The sequence below is a fragment of the Microtus ochrogaster genome, unplaced genomic scaffold, assembly GCF_000317375.1.
Source record: "Microtus ochrogaster isolate Prairie Vole_2 unplaced genomic scaffold, MicOch1.0 UNK7, whole genome shotgun sequence".
Classification (NCBI taxonomy): domain Eukaryota; kingdom Metazoa; phylum Chordata; class Mammalia; order Rodentia; family Cricetidae; genus Microtus; species Microtus ochrogaster.
In genome coordinates this window covers 2651167-2678071 of record NW_004949105.1, presented here as the reverse complement: position 1 = coordinate 2678071, position 26905 = coordinate 2651167, and the positions used below count along the sequence as shown (strand labels likewise).

Genomic DNA, 26905 nt, shown 5'->3' with positions numbered 1-26905 from the left:
GAAACCCCAGAAAAAGAGCCTGATCCACAAGCACCCCAATATCCCTACTGGGTACCCTCAATCCCTTACTTGACTGCATCCCTCCAGAGACAGCTCTGCAAACCACACACCACAGGCTACCTCTGCCTCTCAAAGGCCTCCCCACACTGAAGGCTGTGGATGTGGCCTTTTCCTGAGAACCAGCGTTCTGTATCCCACTGGGGCTGCCTGCCATTCACCCTGACATCTTGCTTGAGCCTCAAATGATGCTGTAGGTGCATGTTCTCCAAAAAAGGAAAATTCTCTGCTGTGCTCAACTATGAACAGAGATCCTTTTTCAATATACTTTTCTTTTTCTTTTTAGAATGAAATCACCTGCCCTAACTCTACTTTACTTTGGTTGCAATGAAAATGATGGAAAAAAAAATTGCACCCTTCAATGTAGTCCATAAGACTGCTGGTTACACACTCGTGGGAAAAAGCAAAATGAAAGCTGATTGCCCATTCTCAGTAAACTACCTGCAAGCTAACCTAGACTTCATTGGGAGAGTCATTCAGGGTTTAGTGGTGCCTTGGAGGCTCGACACACAAGTACCACTCACAGTGGAACAAAATAAACAAGGCCATGGTTAACAGATATCCCTAGCCAACACACACACACACACACACACACACACACACACACACGCTCACACATGCACGCATGCACACACGCATGCATGCACACTGCTGTAAAACCTGCTGGATAATTTAAGAACTCTAATTGGGTTTTCTTTAGGGATGGATAAAGCTGGGCTGAAGGCAGCAGCCATTTCTACCCACATAATCAGCCTCTGTGACAGGCTTGAATTGGGGAATTAAAGTGGCCTTTCAGCTTGAAACTCACGATTCCCCGCTAACAGCCGCCGGCTATTATAATAGTTGTAAGAAGAGGTTTTTCTTTCCCTAATAGCATCTGAGCTACAGATGGTGGCCCACACAATTTCTCAGTCAAGCACACAAAGTACAAGCTATCCAAGTTGGCTGTTCTTGAAGACTGGATGGCTTACACCCTCCCTCTGTTACCATCGTGGATCTCAGGACTCCTTGCTGTGTGAACTATCCCACTGGTTATGTGACCTCTAGAATCAATGTCTACTGACGAAATCAATCAAATTACTACATGGTTACAACCCAGTCCAGGCCTTGGACTGCCTGAGACCTCGGCTGGGGCATCTTTTACCAAACTGTTTCTCATAGCCTGGATCATGATGGTGTCTCATGTTTTGATTCAGCAAAGGATAAGTGAACCACTTTCACGTCATAATTATGTGGACACAAAGGATCCTCACTCTAGAAGCGAAAAAAGGAGGTGAAGGAAGGAGAAAGACTTGGTCCTTTTTCCTTCAGAAAAGCCACAGGGAGGAAAGTTGTGGGCCTTGAATACTAGGTCCTCTTCTCTAAGAGTCTTCTCTAGAGCGAAGGGAATTTCTGCTTAGTGGGAACGTCTTCCAGCAGGATAAAAGATGGAAGGACCCAACCACTGGTTGCCCATGGTTGGAAGCATTTTTACTCAAAGCCAATCCAGTCAAGAGCCTCCCATCGAGAGCAGGACTCACCAGGCATTTCGGGGAAAGGGAACAAGGTAAGACCCTGTTCAGGTTTACCCAGGGAACTCCAAGGTGTTCACAATGACTCAGTGGGTGGAAAAGGACTGAATTTCAGAAATACATCAATTTCATTTGTAAACAGTGGCTGAGCCATAGGGACAATTGGTGTGTTGGTATATCCGAATAAACTCTTCAAATCCACATTGTACAGAGAGGCTGTTTAATTGGTTGCTAAAAATATACCCTCCATACACAAAGTTAATGCACACAAAAAACTCAAAGTTTTCTCATTGCAATCATAGACAAGCAGATTTTCTGTATCTCATGGTCTTTAAAAATATGCTTATTTAACATATATAAAAGAAAAAAAGAAGGAAAAGGACATCGGAAGCATTTTTTCTTCTGATGGTCAAATTACAGAAAGCCATCTATAAGATTTTCATAATTGTACAGTTATTATTACAAAGAGGCATTGTAATGTCAGGGAGAGAGAGAGACAGAGAGAGACAGAGAGAGACAGAGACACAGAGAGAGGCTCAATACCTCTGAAAGCCATCTCAACAGGAAAAGGAAGTTAATCAACAAGACAACATTTCCCAAGTATTTTCACAAGCCAAGCACCAGTGCTCATCAACACCATGAAGACAAGGTTTTGCAGCACCGCGGCTCACCCTCTGTGTCAAGCTGAATGACAGATACTACCCACATCCAGCTCCAGCCTCAGTGCTTTCTAAGTTCTTCCTGTGACAGCCAATGGAAGCAGCAATGACTGTTCCCATGCTGCTCCACTTTCGGGTTGTTACCTACATCAATGATAAAAAGCCACATTCTCTCATCCTTCCCACCACTTCACGGACAAACGGGACACAAACACAAAGTCTTTTTCCTAAGCCATTTAGCGTCAAGACAGCTCTAAGCAGCAGGAGCATTTTTTGACCTTTAAGCAGTCAAGAATCTATGACAGAGCTGAGGAATAAGATACTCAGAGCAGATGCTACTCTGAATGACAAGGCCTGTCCTTATGATATACGCATCTTCTTATGAGTTATTGATTGCACCCAATGCTTATAAATCTTGTGTAGAAACTAGGGATGCTTCTGTGTCTAACAAATCAATGTCAGTGTTTGTTTGCCAGTTTCTACACAATGACAAACACTGGTAAACCATTGCATCAACATCCCTGTTAAATATGACAGTCTATGAGAAATGAGGCGTCTCAAGTTCATGCTGTCATTCTTCATTGTACCGCTCATTTTCCTGCTTTCTCGTTATAAAAAATGAATTATAATAAATAATGCTTTTTAGTGACATCTTCAATGTGTATATTTAAAAGCCAAGTGCCAAGTGGATAAAATGTTTGCTCATCCAACTAGGTGCCTGAATGGTGGTCCTTCAAGAGTGTTCGCAGGTCCAGATTCCAGAAGGCCACACAGGTGATACCACTGAGTACAGGTTCGGGAGTCAGAGCCTGCCTACTGGCCTGCCTCTGCTAAAAAGTGGAGAGCTGTCACTGAACCCCAGTATCTTATCCAGGGAGGTATTTCCAAATTTTAATATGCAAGAAGGGAAAGCTGACTCATGGGTACCTCTTGAACTGCTGACATCTAGCTGTGACATCGACACTGGCAATGACTAAATCATAAACCATAACAACATGTGACCCCTTGTCTGGGTGGTTCCCGCATAGGCTTCACCTGGGGTTAACTTGGTTACAAGTCCTGAAGCTTAGATTAAGATACTTATTAGAGACCTGGGAGTGACCAAAAATAATCAAGCAAGCAGTAAGATTCTATGAGATGAAGTAGTTTGGAAAGCAATACTAGGTTGGGACTCTGTATTTGAGGTCTCACAGTTTCAAGGATACACAATCAAAGGACTCAAGAAGAGAGATACCTCAAAAGTGCTGCATCCGCTGGAGTTGGCCAATGGTTTGAGACACATCTATGTAGCCACTTCCTTATAGGCTCAGATATTAAAATCATGCTTAGTGACGCTAGCTTAAAAGACTCCATACTGATGCTGCCCAAACTAAAGGGCCCGTCGGCTCAGGAAGGGAGCCGTTCATCTGTAGTACTGTGACCCTGTCCTTTAGGATGGACAGCTACCGTGTTTTCAGTGGGCGTCTTTCCAGCAGCGCAGAGCTGCAGACGAGGTCAGCTTTTAATCTGCACCTTATGGAAGAACTTCAAATGCAAGGTTATGTTCTCCTCAATGATCCTCTTCGGATGGACGTTCCCACATCTCTTTTGTAATTTGCAGGAGGAAACTCATGGCAAAAAGTTACGTTCTATGTAAATTCTGATGATCAAATCACTTTTTAGAATCCAATAAATAAGGAGCAATCATAAGATCTGTTTTTAAAAAGGGACTAGATCCTTTCTGAAGATGGAGGAGGAGTGGTTGGGGGGGTTGATAGAAAAGGGGACAGGACAGGAGGAGAGGAGGGAGGAGAAACTTGTTGGTATGTAAAATAAATTATATATATATATGTACACACACATTCATATATATGGGACTGGGCATGGTGGCACACAACTTTAATCCCATCACTTAGAAGTCATAGGCAGGTAAATCTCTCCAAGTTCAAAGCCAGCTTGGTCTATATACTGAGTCCCTGCCTCAAAGTGGGAGAGTCACTGACATGACAAAATTGTTCATTATGTAAAGTCACTAGATGCTGATGCGGCTTGTGACCTGAACTCTAGATCTGAAACATACACAGGGGAACGAGCAAAACAGCTCCTGCAGCCATCCTTATCCTCCATGTATGTGTGCTAGCCATGGGCCTCCCTTGCAATAAATTTAAAAAGTGCATTTTAAAGGCCGCTGGTCCCCTAGAACTGAAATTTCAGATAGTCTTGAGCTGCAAAGAGGGCACTTGGAACTGAAACTTGGTTCTTTGCAACAGCAGTCAGTGCTCTTAACCACGGACTCACTCCCCCAATTCTTGCCTGAGATTCCGGAAGTGTTTAAGTCAAAGTCTTTGGCTCTGCTCCGGGAAGAGGTCAGGGATGCTAGAAAGGAGATCTGGGTTTGTGTCTTCTACATGATCACCCTTACCAGGGGGCAACCTGCCAGAGTACGGCAGAGAAATGCAGTCGAGACACTAATGGTTTTCAGTGAACCACATTAGAACTGGATTCTGGTCAAAAGATTGAAATCTCCTTCTGGCTCTGGGTGGAGGTATTACATTCTGATCCACTCTCCAGATTAAAACATTACTTTCCACTGTTTTCCCCCATAGCCATGAAACCAAACTAAGAGTTAATCAAGCTGGGTCTCTCAGTCATGGGCAAAGAGACTTCCCTTCAGGACGGCTGGTTCATGTAAATCCAGGCCAACAAGATGGGAGGAATAATTATCCCTTTAATGAGAAAATGAACCAATTCTTCCCGGTAACCCCTTTTTCAGCGATGTTGCTGATGGACCCACTTGTATCTTTTATGTAAAGCTTGCCTGCTTTTCTGAGTTACTTAAAATTGGACCATTTCTTTTTAAATTTTCTTCTCTTTCCAAAGTCTAGGTCTGCTTGCACAGGTGCTCACTCTTCTCTGGGGCTCCTCCCATTCCACCCCTTGGCTGATTTTAAGGAACACAGCTTTCTCTCTCTTCTGCTTCCTGGCAGCTGACAATACTTACAGTTTACCTACTCTACTGTTTCTCTTTTAAACCCTAAGAAAATTATCACCAAGCTTCCTTCAGATTCCCTTTTCTAATTATCAATGAGAAGAAGAATCCAAACAGGGAATCCCAACTTCCCCTATAAACTGCTACTTTTAAAACCAAAGTCCAGAAAGAAACCCACTATGAAACCAAACATTGCCAAGGCGGGACACACAGCATCCATGCCAGACCCTGCACTGGCGCAGGTTGGAGAGACAGAGCAGTTTGCACTATTTGCAATGGGTAAGAACTGAAGTAGATTTCCTTTAACGAGCAGTAAGGAAGACAGGACCCAACATAAAGAAGAGACCTCCATAGTGCCTGAACCTCCCTAAAGAGCACAGAGAGAAGAATGCATGTCCTTTAGCACTGTGGAAGGAACACTAACCTAATAAAATATTTATGTGCTACACTGACTGGGGACCAGCATCAGCCAGATACCAGGCTATCCTGGAGCATGGAGCCGATACTCAGTGGCCACCACTCTTCTATACTGTTCTTTCTGGTAGATTGTTTATTAGACATATGCACAGGCAATTGATTCTGAACTTTGAGAAGACCCAGGATATCTATTGCTTTAGCCTAGTTCTCACTCAGTAATAAAAACCATCCTAAATCTAAGAGACTTAAAGTAAGATACTTCTCCTGAAGTTGCTCAGGGACACAGTCTTATCCAACAGCCATGGCAACAAAGATTAGACCCATGAAATTTCCATCCCAAATGATTTTAGACTATCAGCAAAGCTAGTCATGCCTTCACACTTGGTCACCAGGACTGTCAGGATCCCATAAATCAGAGACCCACATGCTCTGGGAATCAATTTGGCTGTACAAGGCTCTAACCAATCAGGGAGATTTAGGATTAAATGCAGTACTAAGTGTAGCATTAAAAGAAACATCTATAGAGTCGTATGTTTTGTTGCTTACCTTGGTAACTGAGTTTAAATCCTTGCCGGTTCTGTGAGTGGTCACTATAGAAACGGATGAGGGTTTCATGTGTGGTGCTCAGCAGCGATGCAGGCAGGTCAGGGCCGCTGAACTGGCCCATCATTGGACTGCTGGGGTAGGGGCCATTCTGGATCTCCAGGTAGTCATGGTTGGCTTCAGTTGAGAAATTCAGAAACTGGATGTGTGCACCTATGAGAGAAAATAAAAGCTTCAGAAAGTCCATGATAATGTATCCAAGATCATGGCTGATTAAGGGGATGATCACTTCATTTCTATAAAAAAGAAGAGGCATGGTGGAAGAAACACTGTATCTTCAAGACATCCCTTGGCTTAGCCTAACTCTGTGTGATCTTTGTCTCCAGAATTCATATCCACATGTCAGATTCTGTGAAGTATGAGTACTGTGTATCCCAGAGATACACAGATATCATTCTTAGAATGGAAATTGAAGGACTTGTCATTGCAGAAATGATTATAACCCAAACACAGGCTGGAATCATACAAGACATCATTTACATGTTAATCATGATTTTATCAAAGAAGTCAACACTAAATTAAAAGCACAAAACAAACTTTAAAACATATTCTAGGGTCTTCAAGATGAACCATTGGTTAATAGTACTTGTTTCTAAGCCTGATGACATATGTTCAGTCCCTGAGATCCACATGGAAGGAAAGAACCAACTCCTATAAAGTGTCCTATGACCTCCACACATATGGAATGGCATGTGAGCACACACATGTACATAGGTACACAAACACAAAAAAATGAATGTACTGAGTTTTTGGAGGTTCATTCTTATAACTGGGTTATTATACTATTGCATAAAAGATTTTGTGGATAAGCAGGGATTATGTTTAACACACAAAGCAAGTTACAGAGGCTCCCAAGAAACCCAGTCTGATAATGGTCAATGTGAATCTCAAGATCAAGGTCAAGTTCAAAATATAACAGATTGGCTCAGCTCAGTATATCGGGATATTGTCCTCATTGATTTTTATAGATAAGTTATGGCCGATAATGTAGAAGAAAGCCCCAATCAAGACAGTTTAGAGTCTTTTTCTGTGCTACATGGCCTTTGGATGTTTGAATGCTGGCTCTAAACTGGTTTAATGTGTTTGAATATTTAAAACAGAACCCTAAATGACATTAGTGTTTGAATAAATCCATGATTGAATTTGGCAATGGAATCTATGCTGTTGATATTAATAATACAATAAAAATTACTTTCTCATCGTTTTGTTCCCATTCCCCTAATGCAGTTCTAGAGAGGAAACTCAGGGTCTCCTACATGCTAGACCAGTGTCTTTTATTGCGTTATACCCTATTCTCTCTTTATTTTGATGGTAAGGAGTGATTTTTTTTATTGAGTACATTATGTCCTATGTTAAAAAATTAAATCCAGTGCTTACACGAGCTATCCTAACTCAGAGTAGATATAGGGAAAATGGCACACATACAAGGAAGGAGGTAATAAAAAGTCAGGTGAGTGAAAAACTACAAAGAAGAGCTAAGGAAGGAGCTGTGGGGAAGAAAGAACTAAATGGTTCTGTAAATTTAAAGTTTTACAAGGAAAATTGGCAGGAGGGACACACATTAAACTGTTGTCCTTCTGATTGGCTTAGCATTAGGTCAACTACCCTGTGAGAATCCCATTTGCCAACTTCCCTCTTAAAACCACTAAGTGGGGTGACACTTACTGCCATTATAATTTAACAGGTGAACCACAGAGACTCCACAGTGTCAGATGCTATGACCACTGTGACACCAGGAAGGTAACAGTGAGGTTTGCATTCAGCTCAGACTGGTGCAGTCTTTGCTTCCTGTGGTGCGACGTAAGTGAGACCACAGCTCATCACCTCATGAGTCAAGGGCATCTGCTACTTCTTGGAGGAAGTGAGTTTCTATTAAATTTGTTCAAACTGGTTCAAAGGAGGAAGAATGAGAGAAAGTAGCAGACATGAAACTTTTTTAGAGGCTAGAGGGACAAAAGTTAGAAGAGAAAGAAGTATCTTCAACTAGTAAGCCAAAATTTGAAAATTTCCAAGTAAGTGTTGGCTTCGTTTTACATCATCTTGGCAGACACACAACTCTCTCACTAGGAGGCAGGTAAGGAATGCCCAGTCTGTTGTTCTGGGATACAACAATTTAGAAGAAATTCAAAGGCGACAGCCACACCAAGCGCCAACCACATGGAAGACGGCCAACGTCTAAACAGCAGAGGGTAGAGAAAGGGAGGTTTTCTTACTGCCATGGAATTAAACTTGAAAAGGAAGTAGAATCACGACAATTACGATATTGTGAGCAAAATTACCATTTTAAGAGGGATAAAGTATCCAGACACACATCACATCACCTAATACCTATCAGCAAACGAAACAGAGCTTGGCTCTAATCTGGCTTAAAGTAGGATCGCATTGCTATCTAATTTCTAACAAACCTCTTCCAGTTTGACATTACAGAGCCCAACTGAAGGGATTAGAACAAACACAGCCTAGATATCCTTTTATTATCTCCCAGAATATTCTAAAACTCTATGAATATAACAAGAAAGGCAATCGAAGACCAGCCCTGCTGAAATTTACACAGCACACTTTCATCTGGTTGCAGTGATGCTTTGAAGATCAAGTGCCAATGTGGAGTCCACTGCATAAAGGATTTGCCTTCCAACCCTGACCAAACTTTAATGTGGTCCTGACTTTGGAGCAAAGCCCTCATTTTCAGCCGATGGAATTTATAAGTATTAACTTATCTGCTATGTGAATAGCAAACCATCTAAAAGACCATTTATACTTGCCTCATTGTAACAGATGGTCCAAGCACTTTGTAATTTAGGATATTATTTTGTGGAATTATCGCACAGTGGTTTATGAAGAAAATAGTCATGATAAAAAGGAAAAAAAAACAAAACAAAAAACCCAATAGAATAGCTAGATGACATTTCTCTTTTTATTAATTAATTTATTTTTAAAATGATCATTTCTCATTTTACATATCTATCCTAGTCCTACTCCCTTCTCTCCTCCCTCCCACTCCCCCCACCTTCCTCCACCCCACCCCCACCACTCCTCAGAGAGGGTAAGGCTTCCCATGGGGGATCAACAAAGTCTGACATATCACTTTGAGGCTGGACCAAAGCCCTCCCATCTATATTTAGACTGAGCAAGGTATCCCTCCAAAAAGAATGGGCTCCAAAAATCTTTTTCAAGCAGTAGGAATAAATCCTGGTCCCGCTGCCAGTGGTCACAAAGACTGCCCCAATCACACATCTGTCACCTACATTCAGAGGGCTTAGTTTGGTCCTATGCAGGTTTCCCAAGAGAAGTAGGCAAGATTTTCTGAGAAAATTGGGGGCCTGGGGGTGGGGAGAAGGGAGGGCAGAAAAGGAGGGGGAGGAGAGACGAGGGGGGGATGAGAATATGAGGGAATGAGATGTTCCAGATGGGGAAAGGACAGAGAGGGAGAGCAAGGGAAGAGATATCTTGATTGTGGGAGCCATTAAGGGAATAGTGTGAAATCTGGCACCAGAGAAATTCCCAGGAATCAACAAGGATGACCCCAGCTAAGGTACTAAGCAATAGTGAGAAGGTGCCTGAACTGGCCTTCCCCTGTAATCAGATGGATGACTACCTTAAATGTCATCATAGAACCTTCATCCAGCAACTCATGAAAGCAGATGCAGAGATCCACAGCTAAGCACTGGGCTGAGCTTCCAGACACCAGTCCAAGAGAGAGAGAGAGGAGTGAGAATACCAGCAAAGGGGTCAAGACCATGGTGGGGATACCCACAGAGACAACTGACTTGAGCTAGTGAGAGCTCACTGACTCTGGATCGACATTTCTCTTAACTGCACCTTTAGATCTAGTCAAGAAGACAGACCCAGAGATTCTAAGCAGATTCCACTTTACCAAAGCAGAACACACAGAAGCCTATATCAATGAAAAAGAAGAAAATAGCCCCCAAATATGAAGAAGGTGGCTGCTGACACAGAGGTCACTTAAATGGTCCTTGATGCCCCGTCTAGGCCAGGTATAAGAGGTAGAAAAGTAAAGTCACCATTACATAACACTAAACTTTGAGTTTCTTACAGGTTTGTAAAAACATCTTAAAGAACATGAAGACACTGTGGTTAGGAAAAGGTACTCCAAGAAACCATGATTGTTGGATGAAAATGCTCGTGTTTAGCATTGGGCTACAAACTTGTATGTTTTTGACTAAGGAGACTCATGAGGCCTCCTAAGTCATAAAGCTATTCCCACTGCTGCTGGTTGCACGCCAGAACTAGATGAGAAATTGGTGTTGCTGAAGACCCTTGCATGGCTTAGCTTCAGGACATAGGGACATCAGACTGTGACTGAACTGGAAACTCTCTCCTCGTTGGCTGGCTTTCACAGTGCTGCAAAATGCCACATGAGATGCTGGGAGAGAATTGTCACTAACTGTCCTGCTTGGTTACGGGACTGCATGTTACAGCAGCAACATACCAGCCAAGGTGTGCCCGCTGGTACGCTCACGGCACAGCTGCCATGGATATCAGCTGCTTTCCAATTGAACTGAAGGCCTTCCCCACATAAGGACATTTAGATCTGGAACTGGAAGTCAGGCCTGGGAGATCACAGGCTTCAGTGCAGAAGCAATTGCTATTGCTCATGAAATGGATGTGATTAGTCAATCGAGTTGCCTTCTAATCATTCATGTCTGCACATAAGTTTACTATTGCTGTCAGCTTCAATTATTTAGGTAAGGGATCTCCTGTATATAATGAGAGGTGTGCTAGACACACCTGGTCAAACTCCTGCTATATCCTGATATAGCAGTATAACAGGCATTTACACCATCTAATCCTCCTATCCAAGGCTCAGACAAAGATGCCCAGAAAGGAACAAAAAGATACAAGACCTAGAAAAAGGGTAGGGTGTTGTTCTCTAAATAAAAATATGCCTTGCTGGAGGGAGGTACAAGGTTGTTTAAGACTCTTGAAGAAAATAAAATTTACAAGGCTCCCAAAGGAAATAAAACTCAGAAGTCTCAGGAAGTTCCTGAAATTACAAGATTCATATAGACCCTCCACAAGATTTTATACATAAGCAGTAACTGCTATGGACAGGAGGCCTCCGAGTGACGAAATTGCCTGTAAGTTGTTCAGGAGCTGCTGTCCACGCTGTGATGGAACTTTTGGTGATCTAGCATGCCTGAGACATCTGGAAGTAACTCCTCAATCATAAGCCCATAAGTGACCCACAACTCCCTGATTCACACAGTTAGAACTAGGTGGAATTGTTTCTTCGATCTACCATCAATGCCCTATCTATAGAGTGATATCTTCCAGGGAAAAATCACTCAACTCTTTGCCATGGGCTTTATTTTCCTCCCTGTCTTCTGCCATATGACTTTTTTTTATGGTTCCTAAAAAGTCCTGGGTCAAGACTTCATGGACTGGCGCTCTTGGGCTGGTTTGATAAGCGCCCCCCCCCCTTACCAAATGTTAGCTGACAGCATTGTTACCATTTACCTGGCCAAGCCAGGCAGGGTCTTTGTTCCTCCGCAGGTCTCCAGTCTTCTCTTATCGGCAAGTTGGCCAGTTATGTCCTCTCTACAGTTTTCTCTGTATATACAGCTGTCATGGGCATATCTCTTCAAGGAAATGCTTTGAAAACTCCATGATCTTCTAGAACAATAATTTATCTATAACTTCTGGTCATTCCTCTCCTTGATTGTCTAAGACCATGATTTATATAGAACTTCTGGTCATTCTTCACTATAAACTAAGTGTCTGGTATCTAGAGGCCAAGTGACTAGTACCTGGGATATCCTTTGAGTCCCTCCATTGGTACACACTTGGCTTTCAAGGAAAGAGAGGAGCAGCTGGCAGCCCAGAGAAAGTGGCTACAGTGAGAACAAAGGCACAAGATCCGTAAAGACTGACTAGTAAGAAAACGAGAGACTTTCACAAAGATCACGTGCTTCTGAAGTCAGGACAAAAGAAGAGCTTAGTGTTCTTAACAAAATTACATTTTTTTCTAAAGCAGATAACCTGAAAATTAATAGATAAATACATTCTAAAATTTCACAAACCAATACTCAAAATAAGCAATATATTCATAATATATGATTGTAGTACAATCATAATGTGTAACCAAAAAGCTAAAAAGATGCTGGATTTCCAAGTTATGTGTTATATTTCATTTAGTATGAGTCATAATAAGAAACCCCTAAAAATTTCCAGAGAGTCACCACACCTGAATGCCAGAACTGGACAGGAACAGGCAGAGATGTAAAGGAAGAAACTGCTGACTTAGATCTGCCATGACAAGGCATCGTTGGGCTAATTAAATTTGCCTCGATGAGACCCACATGGCCGAATGGATGTTTGAGAATAACCTCATGCTCTCAATGTTACTGTGTCAAGGCTCTACTTAAATCTGTTATCTCCTGTCAATTAAAGACATGGTTTAGTCAATGGATCATTACACATCAGTCCCTTGGGGAGACTCTGCCAGATGGAACGATTCCTGGCTCACTCACCATAGCCAATGGGCAGCGATATTTTCCAGGTGCAGTCCAAGTTGTTGGGGTACGAGCCTGGGAACCCTGGGCTCAGGATCACTCCACTCATGCTGGTCAGCGTCCCTCCACAGGTGGCTGTTAAACAGAAGATAACAGGAGTCTCCTAGTGTTTTGTGTTCAGCAAGGATACCCAAATCTAACACAGCTTATTGGACCACACTGGGAAAGAGAAAGCCCACAGGGTGCTGTCTAGGTTACTGGGGGCCCAGCTTCCCTCCTCTCTGTGGGATACTTGGGGATACAGATTCTTCTCCACGTGCCTTCTGGCACTACAGGCTCTCAGCAAAGGTCAGCTGGCTCAACAGTGCATTGCAAACAGGCGACAGGTTGACTTCGGCTTTTCAGCTCTTGCTTGTGGTGGCATCGCTATCTAGCACTGATTGTTCACTTGGGCTCCTACTGTGTGGAAACAAATGAGCAACATTCCTGAAGCCTCCAGGCAGTCATAAAGACTGGTATTCATGTGACCACCCCCATGACAGATGGAACATGTCAACAGAATGAGAAATTGGCTTGAAGGTTTACAAGCAGGAAAACCTCCCTCTTCTCCAGGATGCTCCAGCTCTGCCTGGTTCTAGGGTCCCAGCGTCCTCGGTAGCCCCGACCTCAGAGTCCCTTGCATTGGAGAATGTAGCTCCCCGCAACCACTCAATCTCAGACAGTTCCAAGTCGTGAATACAGAAAGTCCCTGTGTTTTAATTATGCACACACCGTGCTACCGTGTCTGATGTCTGCCAGCAAAGAGCCACGGCTGATTTTATAACAATATGAACATCTGTTTACATTAGCCACAAGGCTGGTTCACCAGGAGCCCTAGGGGTTGACCATTTGTGACAGGCTAAAAAGACAATTCCGTGTCTTTTCGACTAATGAGGCAAATGGTGTCACGTCTTTTCTAGAGGACAAGGTACAAAAAAAATTTCTCTTATTATAAGCACTCAGTTCCTGTTTTCAGAAGCCTCTGCCAGAGAGCCCCAATCATGCACTGTAGGATCTTTTAATTTTCAAACTATTTTCAATCATCAAGGTTAGATAACCAACAAGGGCACATTTCCTGGGAGGAAATATGTGAAAGCCAGCCCTGGTGACTGTGGTTAGTTGCTCAAGACAGCCACTGTGTGACCTGGGTTTAAACGTTCTGCATATTCAAGAAATAACCTTAAGAACTTAAAGATTCTTAAGGCTCTTCTGTGATGAGTTATGATTCTAGACACCAGCTCAGATGAAATCGGCATGTCTGTAACTTAGAGAGCAGCCCAGCAGGGAGCTGTCCGCGGGCGAGAATCACGTGTGAAGTGCAGGCTGCTTGGGTGTGCTGTCTGGGCCTGCACTGGGCTGAAGACATGCCAGTATGGGGGCTACACCAAAGCACCTCTCCACATAGGATCCTTTAGCTGAAAGGAGGGTGGAGATGGTGTCCACCCACGGGGTAGACAAATGAAAAATGGCCACAAAGACAGAAAGATGAGTGTCCAATGACGGCGACAGTTCTAAGAAGGAATTTTCAATTTAGAGTATAACTAAAAAAAAAAAAAATCCAGTGTCATGAAATATGGACGTCTATTAATGAAACCTCCATCCTTCAGAGGAGGAATCGGCATAGTCATCCTGAGCAGGAGTTGGCACCAAGCTGGGGTGACAGGCGTCATCCTCAGTGATATACAACACAGGGCAGGGACAAGGTACTGGATCCCATGTGTGTCTAGATACTAGGCACAGGATGACTTCTGAGTGATGTGAGAGCTACCAGTACAGGTCAGCCTCGTACATATAAAAAGAACAAGCAGATGAGCTTCAAACCAGAACTCCCGAAAGGTGTGAGCCTATCTACCTTGCTTTGAGATATCAAGAGAGCCCCATTGTCAGCATGCTGTGTTAAAATGTTTTATGCATACGGGTATTTTGTCAGTATTTATGTCTATGTAACATGTATGTAGCTGATATGCACAGCAGAGGCCAGAGGGTGCTAGAACTTTTGAACTACAACTGGAGTTGTAGCCACTGTATTGGTGCTCAGAACTGAACCCGGGTCTTCTGGATGACACCAGTACTCTTAATCACTGAGCCATCTCTCCAGCCCCGGCTTGCTATATTCCATCGTGGCCAGGTAGAAGCTGCTACTTAGCGTTTCTTTGACTCCCTTTGCCCCAACCCTCTCCTGCTCATAACTCACTCATGCCAACTCCTGCTCAGTCAGCAGCCTGTGTGGAGACCTACGAGCCAACGCTGATTTTAAAAGCAGGTATGGAATATCAGGGACTTTGCACTTTCCTGGATTTATATATTTTATTTTGTGCAGGTTTTTCATGTTCTGGAACCGACAGATGCATTTTTTTATTCCACGACACAGGTCACAGACTGTTGAGAACCTCACAGTTCCAGAACTTTCCAGTTCCATCTGCCCCAGTATGAACTCTAACTCTGCTGGGGCTCCTGGCAAACTGCCTGGTCCCTCCGTGGCTTGATGAGATATTAAAAACAACCAGTATTAGTTAAGCTCTGAGAACAGAGCCCGGTCCTCAGTGGGAAAGTGGCTTACGTACCTTGACTCTATTAGTTCTGTGATTATAAGGAATTAGGACACGAGGCTTCTAGGAAGCCAGTGAGCAAAATATTATCTCTCTACAGACTACTCCTGCTCCTAATTCCGCCAGCTCAGATAAACCTGGAGCTGCCAGCTACAAAATGCTTTGATTTCTTCCGTCCGTCTCCAAGGCTCATCACAGTCAGGTGTGAGTTTTGACAACGGGGGAGCTCTCTGTGCACCTTGTCAAAAATTGTAGAAGTTGATGTAACATCAGTATTTGTTAATATAAAAAACTCATTAGAGGACATGTAAAAGTCAGATGTCTTGCTAATGTAAGTTAGTTATTCAAATTCAAATAAAACCCTTTTTTTATAAAGCGCCGAGCAAACACAATGGCCCCCAGCTGAATATGCAGGCCGGGAGTCAATTCCACTCTTGAGTCGAAAGAACTGAAATTGCTACATGTGGGAAATGGGAGTTCACAATGCTAAAGGCTGACTGCAAACTCAAGAGCGCCTGATCCCCCTCCATACTATCTGACTGATGGATGGGAAAAAAAATATCAAAAGTCATGTTTAAAAACTGCATAATAAACAACTTAAGAGAATTTTATATAGTGACTGCTCAGGGCTGCTGGATTTGCTGCTGACCACAGGCTCTGTCGTGCCAGCTGCCCAAAGAACTAGAGGAGGTGGGGCTCGTTGGAACAGTGAGCACAGTCTCTGGGCTGAGGCCAGGAACAGAAGACAAACACTGGTGGTGTCTTCAGGGTGGTGATGTCACCCCCAAACTCTGGGGAAGCTGATCCTATGGCTCTGGTCAGGGGCTGGATGCCCTGTGACTTGCACTGGGATGCTTTGGGCCTCGAGCATAGGTTCTTCTCACTCAATAGGCAGGGGGCTGTCCAGTGCTGATAAGGGCATCTCCACACAGCCGTCACTGGGCTTTTCAATGTGGAATACAAACATGCTAGCTTCTAGAGAGTCAGTGGCTTGTTTGTAATTCTGAGCTTTGCTTCTGCAAACATGCTTTTCCGGAGGCTAGCAGCATGTTCAGAAAAACCATTCAGCCTGTCAGAGTTGTTACCAGCTTCCTTCATAGATTAATAAATGGGGATTTTGGCATGGATTTAAACTGTTTGGTGCCTTGAGCTGGGAGACTCAGAGCTTCCCTGTGTAGCCTGATCCAAACTCCCCCAAAAGCTGAACTTCTAATTCCACAGGGAGGTGCTCAGTGCACTCCTGTGACTCTACCCATGTCACTGTGCTCTCTATAATAGTGTGTGCTTTGAAAGGGACAGTGTGTGCTTCCAGAGGGAGGGATATGGAAGGGCACAGGTGGAAGCAAGCTGGCCAAATAAGGGTCACTCAGCGAGGCTATGCAGGGTGTACTTACCAATACACAAGGGGGAAGGATAATTCCAGCGACGTACAGTCCCTGGCATGCAGGAAATGTGTGAGCGGCCCTGTTGGGAAGAAAGCCACAAAACTTGTTTGTTAACTGCAGCACGGTATTTAGGGATGAACCGCAAGGGGACTTTTCTCCGGACATTTAAAAACCGTGAATCTGACCATTGTACATGAGTCCCATTTGGAAAGATCAATCAATCAATCAACACAGATGTGATCCTTTTCACTAACACAATCTTGACTGTCTAAAAAGGCAACATTTCTGTTGACTTTTCATCATGCCTAAGGAGAACAAACGGAACTGGGCAAAGGATGCCTTATCTCCCCAGCAAGAACATCATCACAGCATTTTGCTTGAGGGGCAAGAGGGACGGGTGGTGTGCTAGAATTTGCTGACGGCACATTTTGGGGTAACTTTCCTGACTCTGCACAAGTCACACATGTTCGCTGTCTGTCTAACCCCGCCTGGTCTACTGGGAAGCAGGTCATGGCTGCCGCCTCTCTGTAGTGAAATGAATCCTCATTTTCCACTTTCAATTTGAACTTCCCCTCCTAAAGACCAACCAGCAGTGGAGAGATCGGTGAGGACACCTGAGCTGAAACTCTTTCTAAACAGAAGGCTCCAGACCAGTGGCTCTCAATCTTGCTAACGCTGAGACCCTTTAATACAGTTCCTCACGGTGTGGTGACTCTGAACCATACAATTATCTCTGTTGCTACTTCATAACTGCAACTTCTACTGTTATGCATCAGAATGGCCTTAGGTGACCCCTGTGAAAAGGTTGTTTGACCCCAAAGGAGTCGAGACCCACAGGTTGAGAACTGCTGCCCTAGATAGCCCCTTCAGCTGTGTTCTGTTTTTACTTTTCTTTCCCTGTGACTTGGTGACCATCTTTGTCATGTCTCTTCATCTCAGACATTTCATCTACCACCTGCAAGTGGCACTGACGTGATGGAGGCCAAACTGTTCTCACTGAGGACCCGAGAGGCATACATTTGCATTTAGGGTCAACAAAGATAGGTGGCTGACTCCCAAAGCTAATTATTTTGCTACAAAACTGATTTCAATATTCCTTCTTCCTGGCATTTTAAAAATAGTTCTAAAGGAAGAATGTGTTTGTTTCTTAGCTTTGTTTGTCAAGTGTGTGCCCAGCCATTGTCTTTAACACAAGGTTTGGTTTTGAGTCAAGGTTTGTTTCGTTACCCCCTGGCCTCATATTCACAATTCCTCTGCCTTGGTCCCCCAAAGTGTTAGGACTGAAAGCATGCACCGGCACACCCGGCTGAAAGTCCGTGTTTTTCAGTAGGACAGTCTGATGCCAAAGTGAATGTGTTTATATATCCTGTGACCCATTAAATTACATTTAATAAATTCCTTCCTGAGTTATGGTTAAGCATAAAGTGCAAAAGCCTTTACAGATATTTATGAAGACTGCCAGTAAAACGGTCATTTATTTCAAATCTAGAGCAGATTCTGCTATGGACAGGACCATAAACATCTTGGATGAGTGATTTCAAACAAAATTTGTGTAATAGATCAAATACAAAATCGGATCCTGGAGAGTTTTATCATCAGGATTTTACCCAAAGAGTAATATTTGGATTTTTATGTTTTAAGACGGCATGAAAACACAGCTGCATTGGGTAGGTATCAGAGGTCACTCAGATATTCGGGATTTATTGGCGGCACCTCTGCAAATATCTACCGGTCTCACTGTGTGTCTGGCATAGATGTCTCTGCAAGAACTGCCTTAGGAGCAGTGCCCTGCCAGACAGCATGTGGTCGATGTGTGTGAAGTAAGTAGTGCGCTAGCCAAGGTGTGTTAGCAATAAACGCAGCTCAGCATCTACTTCTGTTCTTGTGACTATTAATGAATATCTACAAGATGTTAGCAAATATCTCTGCTCCCGAACTCTGGACTCAGTGCTATTCCCAATAAAGACAATGGCTTGGCTTCGATGTGATGAACAAGGCTAAGAAGCAATCTGATGTGTGTTCACAGGCTCGCTTGTCTAGGAAGATTATCAATCCTCTGTTACAGAAAATCCCTGTTTGAAAGAGGTCTTAAGCTATCACTTTAAAGAGGAAGCTGACAGAGGCTGCAAGATCACATCTTCGACACAAAAGAGCATGGACATCGGAAAAGGACACAGCTCTGAATGCTGATCTCACGGGAGGAAAGTAGACTGCATTTCTGTAGCTCTAGTCAGTTATAACAAAAGTCAAGGGGAAAAAAGACCACAAGAAAAGCATGTGGAAGTAGACCAAGGTGCCTCTGCATGCGGAAGTCATGACACAGGACCCAGAATTCTTTCAATTGTAACAAGCGCAAGTATATATATATAATGCTTGTCTCAAAGAACCACCCTGATTAGTCTCCCCATCCCTGCTTAACTGCCTGCTTCAGTCACTGAGCTACAGAATTCTGGGGGAAAAGCTCAATTTGTACAACCCACTGTATGCAGAGTCCACATGATTCATGCTGCACCAGGCAAGATCCAAAGACTGTGAGCTATAGTCTGGCTTTCCTGAAAGTGACTGCATGTCATTTGCTTATATAACAACATTTCCTCATACTGCCAACAGCTACATATTCCGTGTCCTGAAACACGCCGAGGATTCAATAGATCTTTCTTTTCCTCCAATCATAGAGCTCATGACCCATGTCACGGGGTTTTTGGGGACTGATGGCTGGTCTTAATCCTGAACTAGCCTTTTCTAGGTGCTGTCCACTGGTACTTGGTATAATTGTTTACCAAAAATATGCAGAGAGATTAATTGTATACAGTGACACTGTTTCGTTGCATATTATCCCACCTTTTCCTTGATTCTTAATCTGTTTAATGAAGTTGGGCACAGAGCTTATTTTAGAGATATGCCTTTAAGAAGACATCAAATTCAATGTCATGATAAACATGTGAGAATTTACTTTGTGGTATTAATTGTATGATGAGTACAAACATGAGTGGTTTTGACCCTATTGTCTATTTCATTACAATAGAAAAAACATTCATCTACCTGTTTGCCCATTTATAATGTGTCTATGAAAATGTCTACATGATTTTGTTTTTTAAAAAAGCTGTAAAAATTTATAGCAGAACTTGTCTATAGAATTTCTTGAAAAATCACAGAATGGTTCTTTGTTGGGGAATACCCAAGGTATCTGGTGGTAAAATACTGAATGGAATCATGGGAAACGTAAATGTGCTGATGCTCAAGGCCCAGCGGCACATCCCATAACTGGGAGCCCCAAGGGGGTTTACAGATACTCTGATACTGTCTGGTTTCTTAGTTTTTCTCTGCATGATTATATGGGAAGAACACACAATTTTGAAATCAAATAATTGTGAGAAACCCAGTGGTGAGGTCTGCGGAGGGGTTTCAGTGTTTACAGCGTGACTCTGACGATGGTGGATTTATCATCTGCATTGGTAGCTCAGTCACAGAGCCAGGGGAACACACTGGCTGCAGGGATATGACCTGGAGCATGCCCATGGGGTAGGAACACCAGAGGTGAGCCTGCTGAGCCTCCCTCATGGCCCCAGGGGTGCCTACCTGCAAGGTGTACCCGGGCTCGCACTGGAAGGAGAGCACATCGTTCACCATGTACCGGTCTCCTATCTTGATGCCATTGCTCGGGAGAACAGGCTCCTGGCACGCAGCCAGACCCACAGCTAGAAGGACACAAAGACAGATGCTGGGGATCAGGGAATGTCAACAACACTTCTAGCATCCCTAGTGGGAGCTTTGCTTCTCATCGCTTCCTGTAGAGACAAGCAAAGGTTTACCACGCTCCTAGCTGTTTGATCAAAGGGAATTAAATCTAAGTTGCAAGATAAGTTTTAATAGTACCTTGATTCATTTCCATCATGGAAGAGATTCGGGTTTTTCTTAGATTAAAAAAAAATATCAGTTTCATATTTAACATCAAACACCCCAATTTGAATGCGAATGCAACCAAGGCCATTTCCTGCTGCAGAAAAGCCTGGAGTGATGCTCTCTTATCATCTCTCTGGCACTCTGAGGAAACTTTTCAAGTCTGCAAATCTGGGAATTCCTGCTCTCTAGGAAAAGACATACAAGCACACATTTGTTCTCCTCTTCCACTGTTCCTCACCCCCAGAAACAAGAAGCTCGTGGGTAGTCCAATCTTGGATAAATAGGACCAATATTTACAGACATAAAATGTTGTAACCTGGTCCTTCCCTTCATTTAAATTGCTCACAGATTTCAATAGAAGTCTATCAGATACTATTGGAATCCAAACCAAATATCAGAATAATTAACTCTGAGTATTACTTAGCAGCCATATCATTCTGAAAAGTGAAAATATACAAGAATGGTATTTCATTGAATAAAACATGCAATTTTTTTTCACCAAAAAGATTCGAGTTTTATAAAATGGTTGCATTCTGACAGTAGAGTATGAGCAACATAGATGATGGCATGTGTGTTAATTTAATTAGGACTCTGGCTTTCCAGCCCAGAGCTGTCTACATAAATTCTGGCCTCCATCCTTCCAGGGCTCCATGAAAGCGGAGAAGGGCTTCTCTGGTGAGACTGGAGAGCCTTCCTGTCATCTGGGACTTTTATTTGTGTTCTGGAACTTGACAGGAACACATCATGTCACACAGGAAGGAAGTGTGGGTGGTGGGAGTGCCAGTTAATTTGGAGTCGCACAGTCTTGTGTGACATGGTCCAGTAGGCCATCCCATCCTTGGGCTCCCCTGCACTATGGTGATGATGAGAGACCCACTGGCTCTCCTACCTGCAGAGCCACCCAGACTGGGCCAGCTGTGCTGCATCATCCCTTAGGACTTCACACACACAAATACACAAACAATAACAAGGCAATGATGGACCTGAAGGTCAACATCAGTGGCAACATGGATCTGCCTCCTCCCCAGGTTTGCTCATATGGGTACAGGGGCTGGTCCCCTACTCTAGACACAAAGCTCTTAGAAAGAGCATGCACTACTAAAGGAAGTGCTGTCTGTGCTCAGCATAGGCACCGAGACAGATGCTCCCCACTCTACTTCCCAGAAGAGCCATCTAGCTGATACCACTCCAAAACCTTAAAGAAGTATGTGGTTGATCTAGCCATACCAATAGATGGAGTAGCCTCTGTCCATGGCTTCCACAAGATGTCAAAATGCTTTTTCTACTTTGTGAATCTGAATCTGCAAGCCATGCATCCCAGACCACCCAGAGATCAGTGCCCTTCTCCTTATCCCAAGAGGAAGACAGAGCTGGAATGTCATTTTTCCCAAGAGGGACTGCTACCTGAGCCCCAGCTATTGAGTCTGGGCTGGGACGTGGACTTGACAGGATGCACCACACCTCAGCGTGCAGCCATTCTCTATGAGACAGGCAGCAGTCGTGAGCTATGGCACAAATCTTTCTTGGGCTGAAATAGATTGTTCCCTAAATAGCTCTGTTTAAGCATAAAACACAATTTGCATTAAACTGCAATAGGTTGTATTTCTAACATGGGTTTTAAGCCACTTAAGGTTTGTTATTGAAGATGAAACTGCCAAACATAAAAAGACAATTGCATAGGATATCACAGCTACATTTAAAACTTACACACTAAAGATTAGCAAGACCTCCCCCTCTCTCTCTCTCTCTCTCTCTCTCTCTCTCTCTCTCTCTCTCTCTCTCTGTAGCTTCATTTTTAAAACTTCACTCAAAAAGTTAATAAAATATTATAGAAAATATCTAATTAAAGTTGGACTCCTAAGAGGCATAATTTACGCTCATGTATCATTTTGGAATCATTCAGGTTTTCAAAAGACAGAGCCACGAGCAAAGTTTTCAATAACACAAAATGTTCAAAATGAAGAAGAAAAATTTGCTGAGATTAAATTGGTAAATATTTATTGAGATTAAAATGGCAAGGAGTCACATCAAACCTCAATAGCTGGATTGCTTCTCTTTCTGCGAGCTGTATAATGTGTTATTCCTATTTGATAATATTTTATTATATGCAGATTTATATGCAGTTATCACGTATCAATTGGGTTTCATTTTCTCATTCCTTATCACCGTCTGAAGAAGGTAACATCGATATTTCTCATCATAGGAAATGTAGCATGTGTCTTCTAATTAATCTCAAAGCACAAAGACATCATTTCAGCCAGGGAACCATATGGGGAAACTGAGAGTGGTTCACAGAGACCATGGTATTTGAAATGTAGATAGATGCCCCCCCCCAGCACCACCATGCAGTTGTCCATGTTAGAAACTAAGAATGTAAACTCTCACAGGAGTGATAGGAATCCATACAGCTGTCTGAGTTACTCACTGAGACAAATGTATGTTTATTTAGGAAGCTCCAAACACACTGAAGGACAACCTAAAGACTGGGTAAACAGGGCATGGTGTTGGAACATGCCTGGAAGGCCAGAACTCAAGGGGATGAGGCAGGGGTATGGAGTGCTTGAGGCCACTAGCTATATAAGTGTACTTTCTCTCAAAAAGGGATAAATAAAATATTAATCTTTAAAAAGTTGACAAATTTAAACACAACAGATCGATAGGAGAATTCTCCACTAATGTTCCAGAGGCAGCAAGATCTAGGAAGAGGAGACTGGAAATCTATTTGCACGATTTTTGACAGACTTTCTGTCCCTATCTAATCATGGTGTGCTTAGAACTAACATCATGCGTGATGGTGTGGAATACCCAGAGAGGGAATTCATTGGAAGGTGGTCCACGAACAGCTAGGTTCCTTGATCTTCTTGAGGACAAGGTGAGGCTTGTCCCCATAAATCTGAACAACTCGTGGCCGTTTGTGTGGATGGGGGTGGCAAACACATTATGATGTTTTATAATTTATTGGCCATGAATATATTTTCTGTTCACTCTGACATTAAAATGTGCTAATAGATAAATTTTCAGTTTGATTTAGAATGTAGGAAGGACGTTTCTTAACTCCCATGAATCTAGCCTGTAGAAGCCAAGACCATGAAACAAAGCCATTAAAAAGATAAGTATCCTAATTTGACCAAAAGTAGAGTTTAATGACTTGACCTACTGCTGATCATAAAATGTGAATGCTTCGCCCCAGAGGTGAGCAGATAGCACAGCAGGTCTCTGGAATACACTGTGGCTGCTCTTCAAAACCTACAGAAAAACCCAGAGTGAGTTCCCTTGACTCTCAGAAGGGAAAACTATGGACAACACATGGCAGTGTTTTAAAATCAAACACTTAGAATAGGATAACCCGAACCTCTGCAGAAGGTACAAACCGGATGACTCCAAAGGAGTTTTCTCAACAAAGCCTTTTCTCTCACTGCCACTGGCTTGGCTTTTAGTCTTGGCAATTAATGAGTTAACAGGAGCGCACTGCTCTGACTGAAAAGCTTTAACCAACAATGACCCTGGTAACAAAAATGGCAGCTCTAAATGGAGAGCCTCAGAGCTGGAGCATTTGACAGAGGGAAGTCAAAGTACAACCTTCTAGTTTTATTCTGTTGCTGTGATTAAAAACCCTCAGACCAAAAGCAACTTAAAGAGAAAGGGAACTATTTGACTCATAATTCAAGGTTAGTTTGTCACTGAGGGAAGTCAGGGTAAGAACAAAGCAGGAAACTGAAGCAGAAACCACAGAGGAGTGAGGCTTGCAGGTTGCTACAGACTCACGTTTAGCTCGCTCTCTTATAGAGTCCAGGACCACCTGCCCAGGGAATGGTGCTGCCCACAGCAGGCTAGGCCATCCAACACCAGTGACCAACTATGAAAATTCCCATGGACATGTCCACAGGACAATCTGCTCTAGGTAATTCCTCAACAGACATTTTCCTCCCAGATGACCCTAGGCTGTGTCAAATTGAGGATTAAAGCTAACTAGGACATAAACACTTACACTACACATGCATGCACCATTTCAATACGTGGGGAGATCATCATTACACTATGCGTAACAAAAGGCTATCCTTTAATTTTAAAAAGAAAAAAAAGTACACTGTCAATTATGCTCTATGATAAATGCGGACGGTCCCTGCTGACAGTGTTTCAACACAGGGACTTTTACCTTCATGAGGGAGCAACCAGTGTGCATTGAGTAGAAACCACACTGTAAACTTTGAATTTTGATCTTTTCCCAGGGCTGGTGATACAGGGTAAGACAATTTTTGTGAAGCTGCACAGCTCCTAGTTTCCAGTAGACCAGAAGGACGGGCAACTGGTACACAGTCAGGGGAATCTCCTAGTTTCCAGCAAATCAGAAGGATGGGCACTGGTACACAGTCAGGGGAATCACATGCACTTTAGATTGATGAAACTTTAGCTGACAAAGGCTTGTGGCTATAACATTCTTGGAAAGGACAGAGCATCTATAATTAAAGAGCATCTGTAATCTTCTTGTACAATACAAGTAGATGTGAACACTAATTTATTAGTTGGTTATACTTTTTTTTGAGGCAGGTTCAGTCATTGTAGATGAGTCTGGCCTGGACTCTCAATCCTCCTGTTTCAGCCTCCAAATGCTGGGATATCAAGTACACATTACCACACCTGTTGAAAAATTCTTTTCATGGAATCTTTGTCAGCATTTTTGATCATGAAATAGACATTCCATTGATAATTAATGATAGCTCCATATTAATTAGGGTTTCTATTGTTGTGAAGAGACACCATAGCGATGGCAACTCTTATGAAGAAAATATTTAATTGAGGCTGACTTACAGGTTTAGAGGTTTAGTCACAGAGTGTAGTAGCATTTTAACTACACAGAGTAATCCTGCAAAACAGAACATTTCCCATCGTATTCAGTTCCACGTTTCCAAGGTTTGCTTGTTCTCAGGACACACATGCTTTGTGCAACACCATTAGCAGCACAGGAGGGAGGCTTCTGCACAGCACTTGGGAAGCCCTGACTGGCCCAATAGCCTCATCTGTGGAACCTTGGTTAGTGATTTATCCAGGTGAAAATCGTCTACCCAAAGTCAAGTTGCAGTAAGTAAAGCGTCACCATGCCCTACTTTCAGGTTGAATTTACAATTGACGTTATATCAGCTTCCTCAGTTTGAGATCAGGAACCTATGGAAACAATTAGGTCCTCCTCTTCCTCCTCTTTGTTCTTGTTCTCTCTCTTTCATCTCCTCCTCCTCTTCCTCTCTTGTTCCCTATTGTTATGAGATGAATGTCTGTCCTTCTAACATTCACATGTTGATATTTTAACATCCGTTGAGACTTAAAATTGGGCCCTGTAGAAAGGGACCAGGGCTGGGTCAAACTCATACTGATTCTCACAATGGACTCAGTGCTAGTGGAGGAAGGAAATGCAGACTAAGAACCCTGCGCAGAACCTGCAAACCCAACACGTAGGTCTTCAGAGGGAGAAGATGCCGCCATTGCCTTGACCTTGGATTTCCAGTTCCAGGATCGTGAGAAAGAAACTTCTGTTGTCTCAGCTCCAGCCTGTGTTGTTGTGTCACAGTGACCACACAGTGCAAACAATTAGCACATAGCGGTGATGAAGGGACATGGGACAGGGCAGTCTACATCTGTCCCTTAATAGAGGATATAGGGGTGATAAATTTGGCTTGAAGAATATCAGTCATTAGCTAAAAAATACTTTTCCTGCCACTCCTGTGTTTTATGATTGAAGGACTAATGTTAGAAAACCAGGTGTTCTTTGGTGACAAGCAACACTTTAACAACTGGACCAAAATGCACAACTTTGCAGTCGCCGAAGACAGACATCGGGACACGTCCCCACTGTGCAGCAGAAAGTGAAGCACCCTACACCCCTACTTTCCATGGGGCCACCAGGTGGGCATGCTGGTTAAGTTTGTCACACTTCTGCATGAAAGGGGAAGACTGCTAAAAATACAGCCTTGCCAGCTGTCTTTACCGAGGAGCTATATCCATCACCAGTTCCGGAATCACTCCACTTACGCTTACTAGAGCGACAGCTGGTTCAGAACAGCCAGTCCATTAGACTCAGATGGGGTTGTTAAATGTCACACACTACACTTGAACTTTTCCTCAATTACGCAAAAATAAATCTCCCCACGTGTGCGCTTACTGCAGCGTCAGGGATTCTGAACAAGAGGCCCAGGCTTTGTCTGAAACCACAGTCATGATAAGCTTTTGTTGAGGCTCTCTAGAGTGTGTTATATTAATAGTGAAAACAATCAAATAAAATGTAGATATTTGCCAACCCTAATCCTCCTTTTTCCTTGAACCTAGAGTGGCTCCCAGGATCCCAAGCC

At 43.2% G+C, this 26905-nt stretch overlaps 1 protein-coding gene across 1 annotated transcript in view; it reads right to left on the bottom strand.

Annotated features, from left to right (window-relative positions):
• Csmd1 (CUB and Sushi multiple domains 1) overlaps nt 1–26905 on the bottom strand; it is a 1422978-nt gene that overhangs the window by 104759 nt on the left and 1291314 nt on the right. The window contains exons 38-41 of the mRNA XM_005366231.2: nt 20241–20359; nt 16671–16740; nt 12707–12823; nt 6159–6368 (exon numbers count right to left, since the gene is read on the bottom strand). Of these exons, the coding sequence (XP_005366288.1) occupies nt 6159–6368; nt 12707–12823; nt 16671–16740; nt 20241–20359 (516 nt within the window). The remainder of the gene's footprint in view (nt 1–6158; nt 6369–12706; nt 12824–16670; nt 16741–20240; nt 20360–26905) is intronic.